At 57.1% G+C, this 20,133-nt stretch overlaps 1 protein-coding gene across 9 annotated transcripts in view; it reads left to right on the plus strand.

The window, feature by feature from the left end:
- The first annotated feature begins 4,252 nt into the window (after positions 1-4,252).
- The window catches only part of IRX2 (iroquois homeobox 2), a 38,252-nt gene continuing 22,371 nt past the window's right edge, over positions 4,253-20,133 (plus strand). For 3 of the 9 annotated variants that reach the window (XM_082456097.1, XM_082456095.1, XM_082456096.1), the window contains exons 1-4: positions 5,832-6,372; positions 7,749-8,154; positions 8,459-9,178; positions 9,992-10,067. In XM_082456097.1, coding sequence (XP_082312223.1) covers positions 6,124-6,372; positions 7,749-8,154; positions 8,459-9,178; positions 9,992-10,044 — 1,428 coding nt within the window. In that variant the 5' untranslated portion in view covers positions 5,832-6,123 and the 3' untranslated portion in view covers positions 10,045-10,067. Of the gene's footprint in view, positions 4,653-5,831; positions 6,373-6,943; positions 7,319-7,748; positions 8,155-8,458; positions 9,179-9,991; positions 11,297-12,832; positions 12,961-13,859; positions 14,220-20,133 lie in introns of those variants that run through there. The other 6 variants (XR_014261998.1, XM_082456094.1, XM_082456093.1 and 3 more) reach the window with 6 other exon arrangements.

Here is a 20,133-nt window from a genome sequence, read left to right on the forward strand (position 1 = left end):
TCTGCGAACTTGGCTCTTAGGTCTCCTCTGTGTGGAGGGTCTCTGCCCGCATCCCTGACCCATTTCTCCACTGGGTGGCTTGCCTTCACCCGTTGACCTTGGGAACCCTTCCTGATTCTGCAGAGCAGTCTTTGCCGTTTAGGTGGGCTGCAAATATCTTCTCCCCGGTTGGTGTCAGCAATTTATTTTCTATCCAACTTAAGTTTTTACTTTTAATGCAATCAAATGTATCAAACTTTTCTTTCTGCATTCCCTCCAGAATTAAAAAAAAAAAAAAAAATCCTCCCTTACCCCTGGCTCTGCAACCCAGCTGTGTCAGAGTGTGTGGGAGAGCTTGGGGAGGGCTGGTGTGTGCGCCTGACTACGCGCCGCCGAATCGTGGTCTGGGCGAGCCATTTGGGTGCACAAACCGAGAGTTAGCAAAAGGATATGAAGCGTGGCCCCAGACAAACGCCCTATACAGCCTCGCTTCTCTGATGAAAGCAATTGTCAAAACACACTTCCTTCTCCTCCCATGTTTTCTTGCGAGCGAGGATCCTACCTGCTCCGGCCGGTCGGAGCGACTCGCGCGGTCTCTGCAGCCCCCTGGGCGCGCTCACACCCGCACTCACGTCCCACGGTGCGCTCCGGAGTGTAAAACGGAGAATGCGAAGCGAGTGATGGAGTAGCTGCCGGAGGAACTGAGGGTGGGGTGGGGAGAGGTGGGGGATGGAGGTGAACGAAGTTCTTCCAACGACTGTCTTGCAGAAACACTTAAAGAAAAGTGAAAAGAACAAACTGAGAACTCATCTCTCTCCACTTGCCCAGAGCAGCTCCCGCGGCGCGCGGACCTCCCCGGGCAGCGCGCGTGTGCGCGCGCACGTGTGTGCGAGTCCACGCCGTGAACGTGGAGGGCTGAGGACTCCCGAACACTTCTCCTTCCAGGCAGCCGCCGATTGCAGGACGAGGGCGCTCGGGTCTTCGCTGCTCCGGAAACGGGTCTCCGGTAACTCGGATCCCTCATCCCGTACCCGGCCCGCGCCCCTCCCCCCCCGCACCCGCCATCCAGTTCCCGCTCGGCGCTCCAGGCCCGGGACTCGGACGCCGGCGGGGACCTGGGCGCGGGGCCGCGCGCACGCCTCGCCTCTAGGGTCTGCGGTTCCGGGCGGGGAGGAGGGATGAGCCGAGAGCCAGGGGAGCACGCAGGCCAAGCCTGCGGGATGCTGAGAAATGGCGAGGGGAGGATTCTCGGGGCGCAGCGCGGGAGAAACTTCAGGAAGCGCGTCGGAGGCGGGGCATCTGTGCTGCCACTAAAGGAAACCGGGAGGGACACACGTTAGCGGCCAGGAGACCTCGCAGTCGTCCGAGCTCCGAGGTCGAGCCGCTGGTGGGAGAGCCGGGTCGCCGGCTGAGCCCAGAAGGTGCAGAAGAGAGCTCCCTGCGTCCTGGGGCCCCAGCCCGGGTGCCCACCCGCGGCGCTGCCCGCAGGGCCCAGGCTTTCGGGCCCGTTTGAAAACCCCGGGCCGCGTCCCAGCTCGGGGTTCCTGGACAGGAGCGTCGGGGACCCCTGGGCCTCGCGCGGGTTCGCCTACGACTTTGTTTTCCAGACACACGTGGCCGCATCAGAAGAGAGTTTGAGAACCTCGCAAATCCAAAGTGTCCACAGAATCGTGAGCGGGCTCAACCCCGCTTGGAAGGCATTTACGTTTCAGTTTGACTTAAATTTTGTACAATTTATAGCGACGTATTTCGGTTTTCCAAAAAAGAAAAGAAAAACAAAGAAAAACGCACAACCGAACTCTCGTGCTCTTTCTCCTGGTTCTTGCTGTCACTCGCTCCGCAGTCCCGCCAGGAAGTGCGGGCACAGGAAGAGAACTCGATTAGGAACACACTGGAAATGTGCCTTATACACTGAAACGACTTACATTTCACACGTGACTTTATTCGGGGGAACCACGTAAAATGTGTCTCTTTAATCTTAACTGACCCCCCCTCCAAATTTACACGCTCCACAATGGCACCTATTTTCCCACCAAACTCTTACAAACTCCCCGGAAGACAGGGCAGAAGGCGGAACGAGAGAAAGGTCGAGTGAGGCTCAGGTTTTATTGAAATGCTCCAGTGTTATTGTCCTTCTTCCCCGAATCAAACCGACGTGGGAGGAGGCAGGTCCGGGACTCCCGCCGCCCGTCGGTGGCCGGGGACAGCGCCGGGGCCACCGCGGCGGGGACGAGGCGGCAGCCGTGGGCCACAGCGCCCCCTCGCCGCCCGCGCGCACGACTTCGGGCCGCGTCGCCGCTCAGCCTGCCCGGCTCCCGGGAGCCCCAGGAAGGAGGTGGAGGGCGCCACGGTCTGCGCCGCAGCCGCTTTCCGGAAAGGGCCCGGAGCCCAAGCCCGCGAGCGTTTCTGCCGTTTCCCAGAGCTTGGCCTCCAGGAAACCACAGCTTCTTGAAACGTGCATGTCCACGCCGACTTGTTCCAAAGGCATCGGCCACTGTTGGGACAAGAAACAGAAATGTGACAGTGCTAACCATCACCACCCCCGCTTTTTTTTGTTTTTTTTTTTTTTGAATCTATACCTGGGGCAAAGGGGCGAGGGGATCCACCGTAAACCTGAAAGCTCACTGCCCAGGTTAATGGTTCCGTGTGAGCGCGCTTTCCCGGCACTTAGCCGGTTGGCCCTGCGTGCCGGCCCTTCTCTTTAAATCCAGCTCGGAGGGCAACTGAAAGCCACAGAAGCCAAGTGTACGTCCGGACGCAGACGCTCCACAGGCCTGAACGCCCTCCACGCCCGTGAGCGAAGCATCTAGGTCCCTGCTCTCGGAGAGAGGCGGCCTGGCGGCCCGGGGCGCAGCCGAGCGCTCCCCGCGGTGACCCGAGACGCAGTTCCAGCGAATCCAGGCCACCGTCGCAGGCGGCCGCGCTCCCAGCCACCGCGTCGAGCCTCGACACATGCAGCCTGTTCTTTCGATTGAGTTTTTAAAAAGAAGACCCAGCCAACTTTAATCTATGAAAAGGGAAAGTGATTTTAAAAAATCAGAGAGCTTTAAAGCGAAACGGAGTTTATATATCCCAATAACAATGCAGAGCGTTAAGTTTTAATGTCTCTGCGTAGGCATTTTAATTTGCTACAGTCACTACTAATAAAAACGGCATGTAGGGCGATTCGACTGTTTAATAGTGCAAGGTAGACGGGTTTTATTAGTAGCAGGCAGCAGTACGGAAAATTCAGATTTCAGTGGAGGAGTATAATTGCTGGGGGATAAATACACTCGGAGAAGAGGCTGTCTTCAGAATCAGCAGCGCCGAGCTAGAGGCAGAGGGAAGAGCCTGGCAGCCCTTTCTGGAGATGCACCCTGGGCGAGTCGAGACCCTCCAAAGCCACGTGCACATGTCTGGTTATACACTTAATTGATGTCAAAATCGAGTGTATCGGAGCTTATGCTTCTGCTCCAAACCGGGGATGTTTTTGTAATAATTCGCTGTTTTCTTTTCTGCCCCTGGCAGAGATCAGGCCCAGGAGAGAGATCGGGGGAGGGGGAGGGAGGGCGAGGGGGGGCAGGCCCAAATGCTAATGAGACAACAGCAGGAACTGGTCTTTAGAAATGGAAATACTCAAGCCAGTCTTCCTTGGAGATAAAAATTAGACCTGATTTTTTCACTTAAACTATGTAATTGGAAGCGAACCGAAGGCCTGTAACCTGATCTGTTGCTGTTTATGTTGGTCATCCAACGTGTGTCTGTCTCATTTATGGCCTCTTCCCGGCCGAATTCCCTCCCAGGAAGACCACAGATGCCGTGGGTCCTGTCAAAGGCATGCTCCACAGGGCTGCTGGGGCCTCTGGCTCTCTCTCCTTCTCTTTCCTTTTTAACGCTAGGATAATTGATTTAAAATATCTGCCCTGAACTGAATTAGGACGTCCTGCTTGGGGTCACAGCATTGTTGAAACTCCCCTGCTGGGTCCTCACAGCGGCCCAGAGTGTGTGGGAAGTAGTGGGGGAGGGGCGGGGCGGAGGAGGGTGTGTTGGGGGGGAGGTGGCCAGTGAGGTGCGGCGGGAGCGGGCTGGGGTTTGTAGGCAGCGTGGGGGGACAGGTGGGGGCGAGTGGTTTGGGGGCTCAGGGGACAGGCGGCTTGTTAAAGGGCCTGGACCGCACCTACCAGGAGCCACCCACCCGCAGGCCAAGGACGGTGGGTTCTGCTCAAGCCCGGCACTGCCGTTTACAACTGGTCCCCTGGACCTAGGGAAAGACAGACGCACCCTGACTGCCTCGAAGGTGCCGCAGGCGACCAGGCCGCAGACTGGGGCCTCATGGTCCCCGCGCTGCAGCCGCAGCCAGCAGAGCGGCCGCAGGACGCGCGCGCGGCGCCCGCGCGACCGCGACCCGAAAGCGATAACTCTGGTCACTCTGAGAGCTGCCCAACCAACAGGGGGCTGCGGGAAGGGGGGGGTCTGCGGGCCGGAGCTCCCAGCTACCGCGTTCTCCCCCTACAGGTCACCCACCCGAGACGGCCGCCGAAGAAGTGACACCTGTTGTGTGGGCCACCCCGCCGTATCCGCACACACCCGACCCCCCGTGGACCTCCTGAGCGCCACCGGTGACCTCCCCAACCCTCGGCCCCCCCAGCCCAGTCGCCAGACGCCCGCTTCCGCTGGCCCAGCCCCTGGAGAAGGTATGGGGAGAAGGGTGTTTTCGAGGGACTGGGGGGTCCCAGGGCCCTTTGCTAAGCATCTCGCCGCTGGGCCCTGCGAAGCACCTCCCGAGTCGCCTGTTACCTGAGCTACCTGTGCTGCCGACTGCGCCGCCCTTGCCACCAGCCTGTCGTTTTCTCGTCCCTTCCCGAGTGACAGCGAGGCTTCACGTCGCGCCAGAGGCGGTCTGTCCGGTGACAATCATTCCCCCGAGTGTTTTACAACACAAATCCGAAAGAGGAGTCAACTTATTAAAACAAAATAAAATAAAACCCTTTGGGGGGGCTGCGTCTTCCCGGACGAAGCACTGGAGGCGTGGGCTAAAACGCTTCCTAGAGCAGAAAGTCCAAACACCCCGGGACCGGCTTGCCACTACGGATTTCGGGGCAGAAAGCTCACCTCAGGGCCCTCCTGGCAGTTCGCAACGAAAGTGCCCCGGATCCGGGTCCCGCGGGGACACGCCGGGCGGCGCGGGGCCGGAGACCAGACGCGAGGCCACGCGGGGAGCTTCGCACCGTGCGGCAGGCAGGGTGGACGCAGGAAGGTGGAAGTGAGAGCCACGCACGGCACCCCCAGGAGGACCCGGGCCTCGGGTGCCACACTCCCGCCCCATCACCCGCGGCTCTCGGCCCTGGCACTAGGGTCCTGCGCTCAGTCACCCGGGCGGAGAGGGGGCACGGGCAGTTCGTCTCCCCAAGTGGCAGCCCGGCGGCCTCTGCCGGGTTCTCGCGGGCCAAGCTGGGGGCGGGGCAAGGGAAGGGGGCCAGCGCGGCGGGGTCTGGGGGGCTGGCAGCGGAAGGTGGGAGGGCGGGTGCCGGGAGTCCGCGCGAGTGGGAGGGGGTGCGCACTGCTCGGCCCCGCCAGGCTGCGGGGCCGCGAGCCGCGGGCTGGGTCTGCGCGAGAGTCGACTGCGCCACAAAAGCCTGCGCGTCCCCACCGCCTCCTCTTCCCTCCCTCCTCCTCCTCCTCCCTCCTCCTCCTCCTCCCTCCCGCAGCCCGCTCCTCCGCCCCCCTCCCCGGCCCGTCTCCGCCCCTCCCCCGGCCGCGGCCTGGCGGCTGGAGCGGGCGAAGCGGGCGGGGCAGGGGAGGGGGCGGGCGCCCGAATATGCAGATGAGCTCGTGACGGACAGCTCCGCGTTCCAATGTCCCTCGGAAACTCGAGCGCTCCTTCCTCAACTCCTCACTCCCGAGTCCAGACTCCCCCAAACCCCGACCGCCGGCCTGGCGCGCGGCTGCGCCCACCGGCTCCGCGCTGCCGCCGCCGCCGCCGCCGCCGCCCAGCCGCTCCCCCGGCCCGCGGGCCGCCCGGGCTAGTGCGCAGGCCGGCCTGCCTCGGCCGGCGGTCCCCGCGCCCGCCTCCGCCGCGCCGCGCCCCGGCCGGGCGTGGATGGAGGGCGCCGCGCGCCCTGCCCGCTGCTCGGCGTGACGCGGGCCCGGCGCCCCGCGCCCACCATGTCCTACCCGCAGGGCTACCTGTACCAGGCGCCCGGCTCGCTGGCGCTATACTCGTGCCCGGCGTACGGCGCGTCGGCACTGGCGGCGCCGCGCAGCGAGGAGCTGGCGCGCTCGGCGTCGGGCTCGGCGTTCAGCCCTTACCCGGGCTCCGCGGCCTTCACCGCGCAGGCGGCCACGGGCTTCGGCAGCCCGCTGCAGTACTCGGCCGACGCCGCCGCCGCCGCCGCCGGCTTCCCATCCTACATGGTAACCGCGCGCGGGCGGGCGGGCGAGCGGGACGCGGGACGCGGGACTCCGGGCGCGGAGACACTGATCGCGGCGCTGGCGGAGCGGGGCCGGGGATCCGCGAGCTGGGCGGCGGGGAACGTGCCGTGGGAGGTGTCTCCGCAGTCGCCGACTGGGGTCGCCGCGCTGCTGGCGGGACGAGAGTCCAGGGCAAGAGGCAGGGCGGTCGGCCGGCGACGTTCTGAGCGTGGGCCGAGTCTCGCGCTCCACGCCCTTCTCCTCGGCTGCAGGGGTCATTTTCCCCAAGAGCCTGTGAAGTGCGACTCCTTTGGGGTCGGGATGGGATCTGTCCTGGGTGGTCCTTCTTTCAGGCGCCGAAGCTCGGCCAGGAGTCCGGAGCGGGCCGGGGCTCGCTTCTTTCGGCGCGGGGCGCTAGGGTCGGCGCCACTGGGGCCTCCGGGGCGATTACCGAGTGTTTAGCATCTACTTGTAGGAGCTTGGAGGTCACCGGGCTGGGGAAGGGAGGGAGCATCGGCAGAGGCTCTGGGGCCCGGCCCGGCCGCCAAGATCTCAGCCTTAATCTGTCCCACAGGCCATGCTTCGGAAAAACGTGTCGGCCGGCGTTTGGCCAGCTAAGTGCCGCCTCGGTCCCCTGCGCACCGAGAGCAGCTCCTGCTTCCCCGACCCGGGGTCGGCCCGCGCTCCTCGGGGTCTGCAGCTGGGCCCAGCCGGGTGTGGCAAAGCGCGTTTTAGATGGTGGAGGCCGTAACGGGGGCTGGTGGCCACCTCCCGCCCTCGGCGGAATTCCAGGGCAGCGATGGAGTAGCTGGGGCCTCGGCGAAGGCTGTAAAAGTCTCGAATTTAAACGTTAAAGGCTGAATTAACATGCTAATTACCACGTATTTGAAGAATTCGAAACGGTGACTGGCTTCTTAGGTGCAAATTGGATTTGCCGAGCTTTAGGATGGTGAATAGCGGATCGGGGGCTCTGGAGTAGTTTTTTAACCATATAAGGGCGGGGGAGGAGGAGTAGGGGAGGCAGCCGCACTTAACATCCAGAGAAATTTAGATATCAAGAAACTACCTGTGGGCCTGTATGTGCGTTCGTCTTTGTGTACGTCTGTACCGGCGGCCCAGGGGCATTTGGGGGAAGATGAGTCATTTTAGGAAAGTGAAATAGTTGGAAATTTTGAGAATAAAACCATATCGCTTTCCTTGATCAACAGCTGGCCTTAAATTACCCGCTGCGTCCTTTTGCTCTGTTGCTGCGGGAAGCGCAGCTCTAGCGCCGGAGGCATCGTGGGAAAGGCGGCCACGGGCGGGTGGAGGGGTCGCCTTGGCGCTGACGCCCGGCAGGTCCCCAAGGGACCCGCTCACCAGGCTCTTGTCGGTTGCAGGGTGCGCCCTACGACGCACACACGACCGGGATGACGGGCGCCATCAGCTACCACCCTTACGGGAGCGCGGCCTACCCGTACCAACTCAATGACCCGGCCTACCGCAAGAACGCCACGCGGGATGCCACGGCCACGCTCAAGGCCTGGCTCAACGAGCACCGCAAGAACCCTTACCCCACCAAGGGCGAGAAGATCATGCTGGCCATCATCACCAAGATGACCCTCACGCAGGTCTCCACCTGGTTCGCCAACGCGCGCCGGCGGCTCAAGAAGGAGAACAAGATGACGTGGGCCCCCAGGAACAAAAGCGAGGACGAAGACGAGGACGAGGGCGACTCGGCAAGGAGCAAGGAGGAGAGTCCGGACAAGGCGCAGGAGGGCACCGAGACTTCGGCGGAGGACGAAGGTGAGAGGGGCCGAGGCGGGCGCAGGGTCGCAGGAGCTTTCTTCCCAGGCGGGGCGCCAAGCTGAGGTCAGGGAGGATGAGGTCCGGGGTGGGGGGTGGGGGGGGCGGGTGCTGCCCGCCCGACGCTCCAGGTTCGGGCTTGGAGTCTCGGCCGCCTGGCAGCTCCGGGGCCGAGAAACTCCTCGGTGAGCGCGTCCTGGGAGGTCACGCTCTCTCGAGGACGCGGCTCGGGTTGGGTCGAAGTGAGGGAGCAGGCGGGGCAGAGAGCCCCCGGGTGCCACAGACCGTGCCCGCGCCCCTGCAGGGATCAGCCTGCACGTCGACTCGCTCACGGATCACTCGTGCTCCGCCGAGTCGGACGGGGAGAAGCTGCCGTGCCGGGCCGGGGACCCCCTGTGCGAGTCGGGCTCGGAGTGCAAGGAGAAGTACGACGACCTGGAGGACGACGAGGACGACGACGAGGAGGGCGAGCGGGACCTGGCGCCGCCCAAGCCCGTGACCTCGTCGCCGCTCACCGGCGTGGAGGCGCCGCTGCTGAGCCCCCCATCCGAGGCCGCGCCCCGCGGGGGCGGCGGCGGCGGCGGCAAGACGCCCCTGGGCAGCCGGACGTCGCCGGGCGCGCCGCCGCCCGCCAGCAAGCCCAAGCTGTGGTCTCTGGCCGAGATCGCCACGTCGGACCTCAAGCAGCCGAGCCTGGGCCCGGGCTGCGCGCCGCCGGGGCTGCCAGCGGCCGCCGCGCCCGCCTCGTCCGGGGCGCCGCCGGGCGGCTCGCCCTACCCCGCGTCGCCGCTGCTCGGCCGCCACCTCTACTACACGTCGCCTTTCTACGGCAACTACACAAACTACGGGAACTTGAACGCGGCGCTGCAGGGCCAGGGGCTCCTGCGGTACAACTCGGCGGCCGCGGCCCCCGGAGAGGCGCTGCACGCGGCGCCCAAGGCTGCCAGCGACGCGGGCAAGGCGGGCGCGCACCCGCTGGAGCCCCACTACCGGCCCCCCGGCGGCGGCTACGAGCCCAAGAAAGGTAGGCGGCCTGCGGCCCGCGGGGCCCTGGGGGAGGGGGCGCCGGCGGGTCCCCGGTTGGTGAGCAGCCTCGAGGAGCCTGGGAAGGGGCCGGGGGACCTGTAGGTCTGGCCAGGGAAGCTTTGTCGCTTACACGAGAACAGGAAAAAGGACGTCTTTGGACGGTGGTTCTTGGACTACAAGTTAGCAGCGAAGGGGTGGTGAGGGCAGAAAGGGGGCGGAGGGCCAGGCGATCCTGCCTCGCAACGGGACTTGCCCCCTTATAACTGACTTTTCATTTGATTTATCATTATTACCGTTATTAGTATTCTCGTGACTGTTTTCATTTGGGCAAACACAAATTGCCACAAGATGCAGCTGACAGCTTTCCCCCTGCTGACTGAGCCTAAGCTTCTGTATTTTCTGTCCGTTTATAGAGTCTCAGCTGAATCTCCTCTTCTGCCTTTGGCTGGAAGGAAACAAAACGTTCTAGTTCTTCCCAGAGGCCTTAGTTTTTAAATCTTCAAAATAGAAAACGAGAACCTATTTTCTTTCCCTCCTTTTCTTTATATCGTCTATGTTGCTCATAATTCAGGCTTGAGCTGATAAGACCTGTAAAAGGAGTCGAGGGGGAGAGAAAATGAGGACGCGGAAACGTGACCGAAGTCTGTCTCAGGCAGTGGTGGTGGAGACAGCGGGCTCCCCCAAACTGCTCGCTGGGCGCAGGGGACAAGGGCATTGCAAGCGTTGGTGTGCGGGCTGGTGGCTGTGCTGCTGTCTGGGAGACTGATGGCTCTGGGGGTGGGTTCTGACTAACTGCCCCCTCCCCTGACAGATGCCAGTGAGGGCTGCACCGTGGTTGGTGGAGGCCTCCAGCCCTACCTATAGAAGGGCCGCACACAGCAATGCAAGTAAGTGGGCTCCCTGGGGTTCCTCCCTACCCCTTGGGGAGCCTCCCCGAACCAGTTGCCTTGTAAACTTGCTTAATGTGTATTTCTTGCTTTTTGTCAGGGGGTTTGAGGACAGAGCACTGCAATCTTCCCCGGTTTTTGTTTTGTTTTGTTTTGTTTTTCCCTTTAAGTGGGAGAGGATCCATTCTCTTTTAGAGAGTCCCTCTTTTTCTGCTCAAGTTCTGCTTTACAGAATCACTCCTTTAACTGGAATGTATTTATTGCACTACTGCTGTTGTTTTCTCTTTGGAAAAAATAGATTCTTAAAATCTGGGTATTTGTATGCAACTTGGAACTTTTTTTGTTTTTTGACTATGCTAGACCCTTAATAGACACTTGCTTTGATGGGCGAGTGCTCCTGAAACTTGGGGTATCAAACCCCTTTATAGATGATCTTTGCAGAGTCAGACTGTAGAGACATAGAAGGACTAGTCTAGTCTTTTATCAGGCTTGTCCCTATGTCCAGATGGACTAGATAGGGCCGTGCAGTTCGCCTGGCTGACAGCAGTAACTCAAAAAATACCTACTTTACAAGTAGGCACAATTGCTAATCACAGATCTTGAAGATGGGAAAGATGCAAAACCATTTCAGATGGACTCTTTTTTAGAATATGATGATGTTGGCATGGGACTGAAGGATTTGGGATGATTTGGTTTTTTCCTTGGTCCACAGGTAGGTGTCACAATTGCTTTGGAAAAAAAAAGTCAGCAGGCCATTCTCTCTTCCCAAGTTCATAAATATACAGATATATAAAACAAAAAATGATCTCTAAATCCGGACCACATCTTGTGCCACTGTAAAAGAGAAGGATCCACAGGGCACTGCCAACCCACAGACTCTATTGGAACAGACTTTTGTTGGACATATGTGAATTTGTTGGCATAGTATAGCTTCCCCAATGTATGTGTGACTTTTGAAAACAATCTTTTTTCTCAGGATATCTTGAATTGATCATTTCATTGCCACGGTATATATTCTATAGGTGTGATAGGATTTACTGTAAAGTTTATTTGTAAAAGATGTACACAGTAGAAATAAAACGTGATTATAGAACTTGAGTACTTAAGAAGTGGAAACAAATTTGATATTTATTTTTATAATGATATAAAGCTTCTAGTAATTTATGCAAGTTGTATTGCAATGGAATCTAAACCTTTTGTAAATAAATTCTGCCTGGTTTTTATTTGAACATTGCTGGTTATATAATCTTTGTTGGTTGTTTAACAAGAATTCTTTACTAATTTATATCTTAAATTGTAAATAAAAACAAACTAGTCTACAACAATGTGGTGTCTGGGGCTCATTTGTCCTGGAAGAGTGATTTGGGTAGGGAGTCCTGGTGATAGTAGCCCCTCTGCCCAGGTGATCTGACCTCAGGCTTTTTAATGAAAATGTGTAAAATAATCTCTCCCTTCTCCTGCTCCTACAAAAAGGCAGATGGAAGAGAAGTACACAGTAGGGAGATATGTATGGTTTTAGGTTATTTATATACACATGCATTGCCAGAAAATTCAGATTTTGTGTTCTGAATATGAAAACGGCTTGTTAGTGTACATTTTAAAAGCATGGCAAGATAAAATGATCTGACATGCCTGTGCATTAGGATCCATTTTATATTTATTTCTGGTATAGGCTTATTGAACCTTCTCAGTAACTAGAGAATTGTGATAACATGGATAATAGTTACACCCTCACCATAAATTATTGAGGGAAATAATTGTTTATTATAACCTTGAATTATCCAAATTGGAACAGATTATTCAGATTTATTGGATGACTTCTTAACTCTCGTTTTCATATAACTCACATTAAACACACGGTGAAAATCTGGGAGGAGAGATTTATTTTCCTTGCAGTGACTCTTACCCTTACCCTGGGGGGAAAGAAAAGTTTAAAGAACCTTAGCCTATTGCCTCGTTATTGTGTTACTATCTAATTATAGGACAAGCCTAGAATTTGTAGTCAGGGAACATATTCCCTTTGATTAGTATCATAAAAGCAGCAAAACTGTCACTTTAATTTTCAGCAAAATTATATGGATATCCATATAATATAATTTCAGAAAAGAAATGAACAATCATTTATTTCCTCTCCAAAGATAAATTGAGTGAATATAACTTACAGTTATAAAACAAGAATAATAGCTTCTTAGATTGCCCTTTAATCAATCATACACTTATTTTTCAAGAGGTTCATCTATTTTATTCCATGATTAATAATGTTGCAGCCTGAGAGCATTATTGGATCCCAGCGGGGGTCGTCCCGGATGCTTTTAGCTGCTTTGGAATGGTCAGTTGGGGTTCATTATGGGCTGATATTGAACAATTTATAAAATCTTGTCTAAACATCTGCCAGCTCCGATAGGCCGATGTGTCTGAGGGTAGGAAATTGCTGGACCAGTTGATATTGACAAACGGATCTCTCTCCAGTGGCTTTTTGTGCCTTAGAAATTAGTGGCCTCTTGCTGGGGTCTTGTTAGAAAGGGTATTTGAAAGTAATCTTAGATACTTGAGGCAAATCCAGGGGGCTGTGAACTGGTCACAGAGCCATGCCTATGGGGAGGAACGGTGGGGTCTGACTGCCAACAGAGACACAGGCCAAGGTTTCGGTTTTCTATTACTTCTCAGGCATTTTGTTGGCTTTGAGTAGATAAGCATTTGGAGGTTAGCAGAAAGTGAATCTCTGGGGTACACAACTATTTTTTTCTCCTTCCTGCCTCTCCTAGTAAGAGACCTTGACATGTTTGGATCTGAGCTATCTCTTGGCAACAGGGAAGATTTTTCACGTGGGCAGCCTGGTTACTCTTTGGCAGCACGTCTGGAAGAAAACAAATTCGAGTCTGTGGACATAAAAGTGAGGCGGGAGCTCCTTTGCCTGTTTTTGTCTTAGATGAAACCTTTGTAGAATTACTGTGACGATAATGATTTTCCCTCCAGATAGCATTTGACATTGCCATACGAAGGCATTAAGTAGTTTTGCTTTTACTAATATTAGCTATATTTCCTAAGTCAGCAGGGAATACAATGCACATGGCAGCAATATCTGCTATATGCAATATTATAATTTGAATATTTGAAGACTTCAGTGAAAAGTATGAAAGTTAACAATATTTAACAAATTAAGCACTGAAAGACCATGCCCCCAGTGAGGATACACAGCGAGGGCACTCCATCTCTTAAAGAAGTGTGGAGTGGAGAAGTAGGAAACCCAGGCAAAAGCTGATCTCCCTTGCACATGTTCAGAAATTGAAGCCTGGATAAAAGCTGTCTCCCTTTGGAACTGAAGATTGTTTTACCTGGACATGTGATCCCTTCCCTACACACACACACACACACACACACACACACACACACACACACACACCAGCCCTCGCTCAGGGACAACGCATACCTTTCAATGGGTGAAAACTCAAAGCAGCGCAGGAGATTAGCCCAGGCTAACGAATCTTCTTTGATGTTTATAAGTCCAACAAATTATCAAAGATTTCCATAACTTACCCACCCTGCCTCCTGACCTGAATTTCTTTCTGGAAAACTTGATTTTGAAATGTGCTCTAAGCACATAAAAGCTGCAGGTGTTTAGCGGGATCTTTTTAAGGAAATGCAGAGTGAGTTATGGTTTCTCCACGCGGATCCTTAGGGAAGATGAGGGAGAAACAGAGACAGATAGAGACACAGACACAGAGACAGAGAGACCCTTCTTAGGGAAGGAAGTTGCTGCGTCTGATTTTTATCTTTTGCTTTAAAATCTAGCTAATCAAACATTACGTCCTGGCCCACGAAGACTTTCGCAGATGTTAGCGGAGGCGAGGGAGGCGCGCAGTGGCGAGCACTCGGGGCCTTGGGGACGCGGGCCTGGCCCGGCCTCCCGCCCCTCGGCTGGGATGCAGCCCGCGATCCGGCCGGCCGGCCTCTACCCCGCGCGGCCCCGGGTGCTTTAGAGCAGGTTTATCGGAATTCGCGCTTTAATCTCAGGTGGGCCCCGGGGTCGGGCCGAGAGCAAGGGTAGCGCTTGCCCGGCGGCCGCAGGCTCCGCTCCCGTCAAATGTCAACATTTGTTCCCAATAAAAGAGTTATTGTTTCTGCAAAGCTGCCGGGCAACTGCCTTTGAAACTTGAAAAGAACTTCATCCACCTTTGTCTGCAGCGAGGCCGCGGGGGCGGTGGAGAGGAAGGGGCCGGGCGCCCGGGCCGGGGCTCCGCGCAACCCGCATCCCTCGCTGCCGCCGCCCCCGCCGCCGCCGCCGCAGCCGCCGAGCAGGTCCAGGAAGCGGGGAAGCGGCCGGGTGCCCGCGAGGCTGTCCTCCGCGCGTGTTTATCCGGCATCTTTGGACCTGGCCCGTGCGCACCGCTGCGGAAAGCGCGGACGGAGCAGCCGCCCTCCACTGGCCGCGTGCGTTTTAGGGTCATTTAAAATCGCACTGAAATATTATCAAAGAGGCTAAGAGTCAAGTCGACCCTTTTGTTTCTTAACGCGACGGAATAAATGTGCCCTAAACTTTCTCTGCTCGAGTCGCAGTAAAGAGACAATCAGTTTGCAAAAATCATTACAAAGCCATTTATCTTTTCAGTCGGAGGCATCCCTTTTCAGATGTAAATAATACGCTGGATTATTAGAAAGTTCCTCCAAGTAACAGTCTACACTGATTATCCACCATATACTTTTTCTTTAGTTTCCCAGTGCATTGAAAGTCCCAAGGAAAACATTCATTTTAACCCCAAACTAAGGATATAAACAGACCCTTTAAATATGTGTTTTTACACTGCCTTTTACAAAAATAACATTTTAAACATTAAAAAAAAAATGTGTTAACCCAAGAGACAATCTTGGGAACAATACACAACAGTCTGTGATATGTGGATATTATGATTAACATCATTTGAATTTCTACAAATCGCAAAGGGGACATATCCCTTTGATGTATTTGCAAACCTTTATGTAAGTGACAAATCCCTGCAGATATTTTAAAGGCTTATTATAAGGAGAAGTAATCTATGACAATATAATTTTCCAGTTGCTGGAAATTACTTTCTATTGGCCACGATGAAACCACACGCCAGCCCTTCCCTTTGCTTGGGCTAGAATGTTAGGAAACCGGTGTTTGATGCTATGCACTTGGATGCCAGGCATTGGTAGGCGAGGGAGACACCACTTCTACCCCCAGTTTGGGGAGCAAATACCCCCATTTTCATGCTCTCCTCTGCTTTTTCACCTGCATCTCCTGCAAACAGAGGGATATAGTCTCAGCTGGCACCTACACCCTCCACCCTCCAGGCAGAGAAAATAGGCTTGTATTCCCTCTACTGAGGGCAGAGTGTTCTTGCTCTTTCTAAGAAAGATAACAATTGAAGCTGTTAGGAAGGAGGACTCTACTGGTAATATAATGCAAATGGGATGAGTCAGGAAATCTGCCGTCTGTTCTTTTGCAACCCCAGGTAAGAGGAAAGAGGAAGAATGATTTTTGTTTGTTTGTTTAAGTGTGGCTCCAAGATAATAAGGAAGTATCTTTTAAAAAGGTGTCCCGATGTTACTTGGTTCTAGATGAAACTGAAAACAAATTAAATCTAAGATTCTTAAAGAAGCAGCTGTGAGGTTTGGGGCTGCCTCCAAATGGGAACTGAGTGGATCTTCATAGGCAATGCTCAGAGGGGAGGAACAAAATAACACTACACAAGCACTCACGTTTTTTTAGGGGGGGCGGGGGGAATTGACAATTGATTGTGTGTAAGTCCTGATCAATTATTCACCATTAGTGTCAACAACCGGGTTATAATTACCTTTGGTTATTTTAAAGAATATATATATATATTTTCATTTCTCTGATTGGGTAATTAGTTAATGTTCTTGAGTAACCATTTTAAGAGATGATCAGACCAGGCCCCTTCTGTTGGTGACCTTTAGGGAAAACACACATTCATGCTCTCCTTGTCAGAAATTCCCTCCCAGCCTCCATTCTACTAACGGGCACCTTTATGTCCCCCCTGTGCCATAAATAATGATTCGGGAGGAAAAGGGGAAAATGACAGACAAATAGAGTGCAGCTGGAATTAATAAGGCTGACCAAAGTTAGTGGGGCTGGGACTCGCAGCCGCAGGTCTAAGCAAGGCCGGTAAATGTGCCAGCATTTCCAACCTTACCCCTCCAAGATCAAGAGAAAGCGCAAAGCGAACATTTTAACCCCTGACATTTTCTAACAGGGGAAGGTGGGCTGGGGGAGGCCCCCTGTTTTCAGGCCCTGCTCCTACCAGCACAGTGGGACCACCCTGGCCTAGGGATGGGAAGGGTACCGGGCGTTCGTCCTGAGCAGGTGCGGGTCCCGCGTGACCCGGGGGCGTCACGAGCCCTGAAAAGTTGGGAGGTGAGTTAGCAGGTCAGGTGGGGACAAGTAGGTGGCCCAGGAAGACAGGGGAGGCCCATCGGTGCCCAGACGTGCTGGGTGGGGAGAGGCAGTGTCAGCCCAGGAGGCCGCTCCGCAGCGTGCGGAGGGGGAGCCGTGGGCGCCGGCGGCCCCGGGTGAGGTGCGTGACCTCGAGGCGCCCCGCTCCCGGCCGCGCTCTCCACAGGGACCCCCGGGGGCCCGAAGTTCATTAAGGGCCTTTAACCCAGGGTCGGTTCTGAGCCCACGTTTGGCCCCTGCACAACTACTACAATCATTTCTTCAAGGAACTGTCTTTCCTCCACGGTCTCCAGCCCCCTGGGCCGTCCGGGCTGAGGACGTCCTTCAGCTGACACCCCTAGACCCATTTCTGTCCTACTGGCCTCCAGGGCTGCGCCGCCACGTGTGCGCTCACTGGTCACATCGAGGCCCCCAAAGGCAGCGGCCAGGACCAAGGCGGGCTAGCAGAGCAGCAGCAGGTCCAGGGACCGCGGAGAGCGCGGGAGGGACCGCAGGGCCCGGCTGGGAGCCCTCGCCCGGGGCACTGGGAAGTGCGGGGGGCGCGGGGGCCGCTGAGGAGAGGGCAGAGCCCCCGCCCAGATCTCGCTCCGGGAGGCCCGGGTCCAGTGGCCTGCTGATGTCCTCCCGCCAATTCCAGGCCCCGTCCCCTCGAGGGAGACGGTCTGGCCCTTCGCAGCCTCCTTAGGGGAGGCCGCAGCCAGGCGCCCGGGGCCGTCCACCAGCCTGCAGGGACGCGCGACGCCTGCCAGCTCCCAGCGGAGGCCCCATCCCGGGCTCCTCCGACGACTCCCGCCCCCGGCTGCACTGCGCTAGCCCCCATCCTGGCCCTACGCCTGCTCCCTCCCCTGGACAAGTCTCCCCTCCTCCTCCCGGTCCCTCTCGCGGGCCCCCTGTCCTCCAGCCCTGCTCCGGACACCCTCGCGGGCGGCTCTGGGTGCCCCACCCCTGCCCCTCAGGAGCGCGGGCGTGCGCGGGGAAGGGGCGACGAGTCCACACCCCAGCTGCCGCAAATCGAAAGCACTGCCTCCAAGTTTAGGATGAGGGAGGGTCGGCTGGGCGCCCTCCCCACGCCCAGGAGGGAGGAGCCGCCGCCAGCCTTGCTGTCCGCCCCCTTCCCTCGGTTCTTTTGCGGATCTTTACGGCACGCACAAGGCAACTGCGCGGTGCTGGGAGCAGAGCTCGAGGTGATATTCGCTCGGCAGCTGAGAGCACTTGCCCCGCACCGGTGGCCGCCTTCGTGGCGCGCGCCCGGAAGGTCCCGCCGGGCAGTGACCGGGGCGGGGACCCCGCGCGCCCCCAGCCGCCTTCCCAGGACCCGCGCGGAGGAGCCTGACTGCACAGCTGGCCTGGCGGGGCCTCCCCTCTGGGACGACCTGGATAAACCGAGCCAGGGGCTGGAGGGCGCTCGACTGAGCCGCTGGCGTCTGGGTGCGACTCCCCGCAGGCCAGTGGCCTGAGACATCTCTTCTCCTTTTCAGGGAATTTACCAGGAGAAGTCAGGGTTTTATAGGCCCGATCAAGCAAGTTTAGTTACCTCGACACACTCTCCCTCCCCCCCACTCCCGCCCCGCACTTCTCTTTAAGAACAAGCTGGAGGGCTGCTTGGAGGTGGTGACAAGCCTACGTGGACGCAGCGGAGTTCACGGCCTGGATGGGGGCGCCCGCGAGCGGCCAGGTCGCCTGGGTTTCGTCCAGCTACAGCTCCTGAGGACAAGCTCTAGAGTCAAAGGCGGTGGGGGGGCGGGCGTCCTGGAACCCAGCCTCACTGCCAACACTTCATTTCTGGGACTCCTGGCTGCCAGACCACACTGTGGCCCTCGTTCTCGGGTGGCCACTGGCGACTTTGACTTGGACGCTCAGAGCTGGTAGTGCCGGGGGGGACCATGGGAGCAGCGCCCCCATCCTCCCACCGGTGGGGAGAGCGTCCCCGGGAGCAGGACCTGCAGGAGGCCCCAGCGGCAGCGGGGGAGGCTCTGGGGTGGGGCTGGGGCAGTGAAGTTTGGGTCCGGGGAGGCGGTGTGCTTTGTAACCTTTGGGAGTCGGGCCCTGTTGTTGATCTGGGTAAGTTGTGCCCCCGACCCGACCTCGGCCCCGTCCCTCCCGCCATCCGACTCCCGGGGGTAACTCGACCCTGGAGGTCCGTACAGCCGAGATGGGGAGATGGTGGACCGGAGCGGAGATGGTGGACGGGAGCCTGGACCAGCCCGCCAAGGCCTGGAGGCGGGAAGGGGGTGGGGCGGGAGTCAGGAGGCGGGGCCTTGGGGACCCCTGGGCCCAAGTGCGGGGCAGATCGGGCGCCAGGACGCTAGTTTATTTAAATAGGAGGCCCAGGCCAGTTCCAGGTTTATTCTTTCTGGCTCTCAAGCAGTGGAAAAACAATCCGTTTAAAATGATTAGTGATACTCAGCCCCTCAAATAATAGTGAGTTAGGTGGTAATGGGCCCAGATGTAAACAGGAGTTACTGAAAGGGCCCGCTTCCTCCGGGAGGGCCTGTCTGCGGTGGGTGGGATGAGCCCAAGCCCTGATGGGAAACACAGTTGGTTTAACCTCTCCGTGGGGCTGGACCTCTTACGAAGCAGGCGCTGAGTCAAGGCTGTGCTTTGAAAGAAGGTAAAGCCGTCTTGCCAGGAGTCAGCACACAAATGAGTTATAATGTAAACTTTCGACTGACGTTAGATCCTTAAGTAGAAGCAAATGATGTGCTCAGGTGCTCGAAGCCCCTCCTCTCCCTGCCTTCCCCGTGCAAGCTCGGCAGAGTGCGCAGCGAGAGGCTTCGCTGCCGGTGGGCTGTGGGCTGCAGGAGTGCCGCGGGCTGTCCCAGGCTGGGTGCACTCCTGGCCTCTTACCTCGAGGTAAGGAGAAGCCGCTGAGAGCACATCTGTGGGAAAGGGACCAGTCGTGTTCCTAACTCACCGCAGTGTTAGGAGGCCCAGGAGGCACTTCTTTTCTGGTAGGGGCTTATGCACTGGAGTACTGGCAGCCTCAGGCTGGGTGCTTAGAGGCAGGTGCTGACGACCGTGATGGGGTCCTCGCTTGGAGGGTGTCCCGCATGAGAGGATGGGGTGCAAGCTCTGAGCAGGGCGGGCAGGCGCCTGCTTAGCAGGGCCCCAGTGCTGGCTCTGGACAGCGGTCCTGCAGGAGGGGTAGTGCCTGCACTCTGCTGGGCAGAGAACCCCGGACAAGGCAATGGAGGCCGGTGACCTCCACAACCTAGGCAGGGGAGGGAGTAGCACTCAGCGATTCTGCCGTGGTCCTTTGTGTGCCCCAAGTGGCTCTCCTCCCAAAGCCCAGCTCCTCCTGCCCCGGAGGCTCTGCCAGGGTACTCCCTGCTGGGCTAGGCTGGCCCTGGAATCACTATCCACCTGCCCCGGTCGGTCCACTCACAGACCTCATCCCAGCCTGAGGCCCAGTGACGGCCATGCAGGGGTCAGGCCAAGAGGATAAATGAGGCCCCTTCAGTGTCCAAATCCTGAACATTTGTAAATCAGGCTTATAAACTGTTCCATGCAATATGTTTTAGCTTTTCTACCTGGGAAAATACACCTTCAACTGACAACAGTCACAAAATATGTGCAAAGCATAACTTGCACGGGAGTCATCACCATATCAAAGAGGATTGAATTTAATGA

The sequence above is a fragment of the Balaenoptera physalus genome (genome assembly GCF_965194825.1).
Source record: "Balaenoptera physalus genome assembly, chromosome: 3".
NCBI lineage: Eukaryota > Metazoa > Chordata > Mammalia > Artiodactyla > Balaenopteridae > Balaenoptera > Balaenoptera physalus.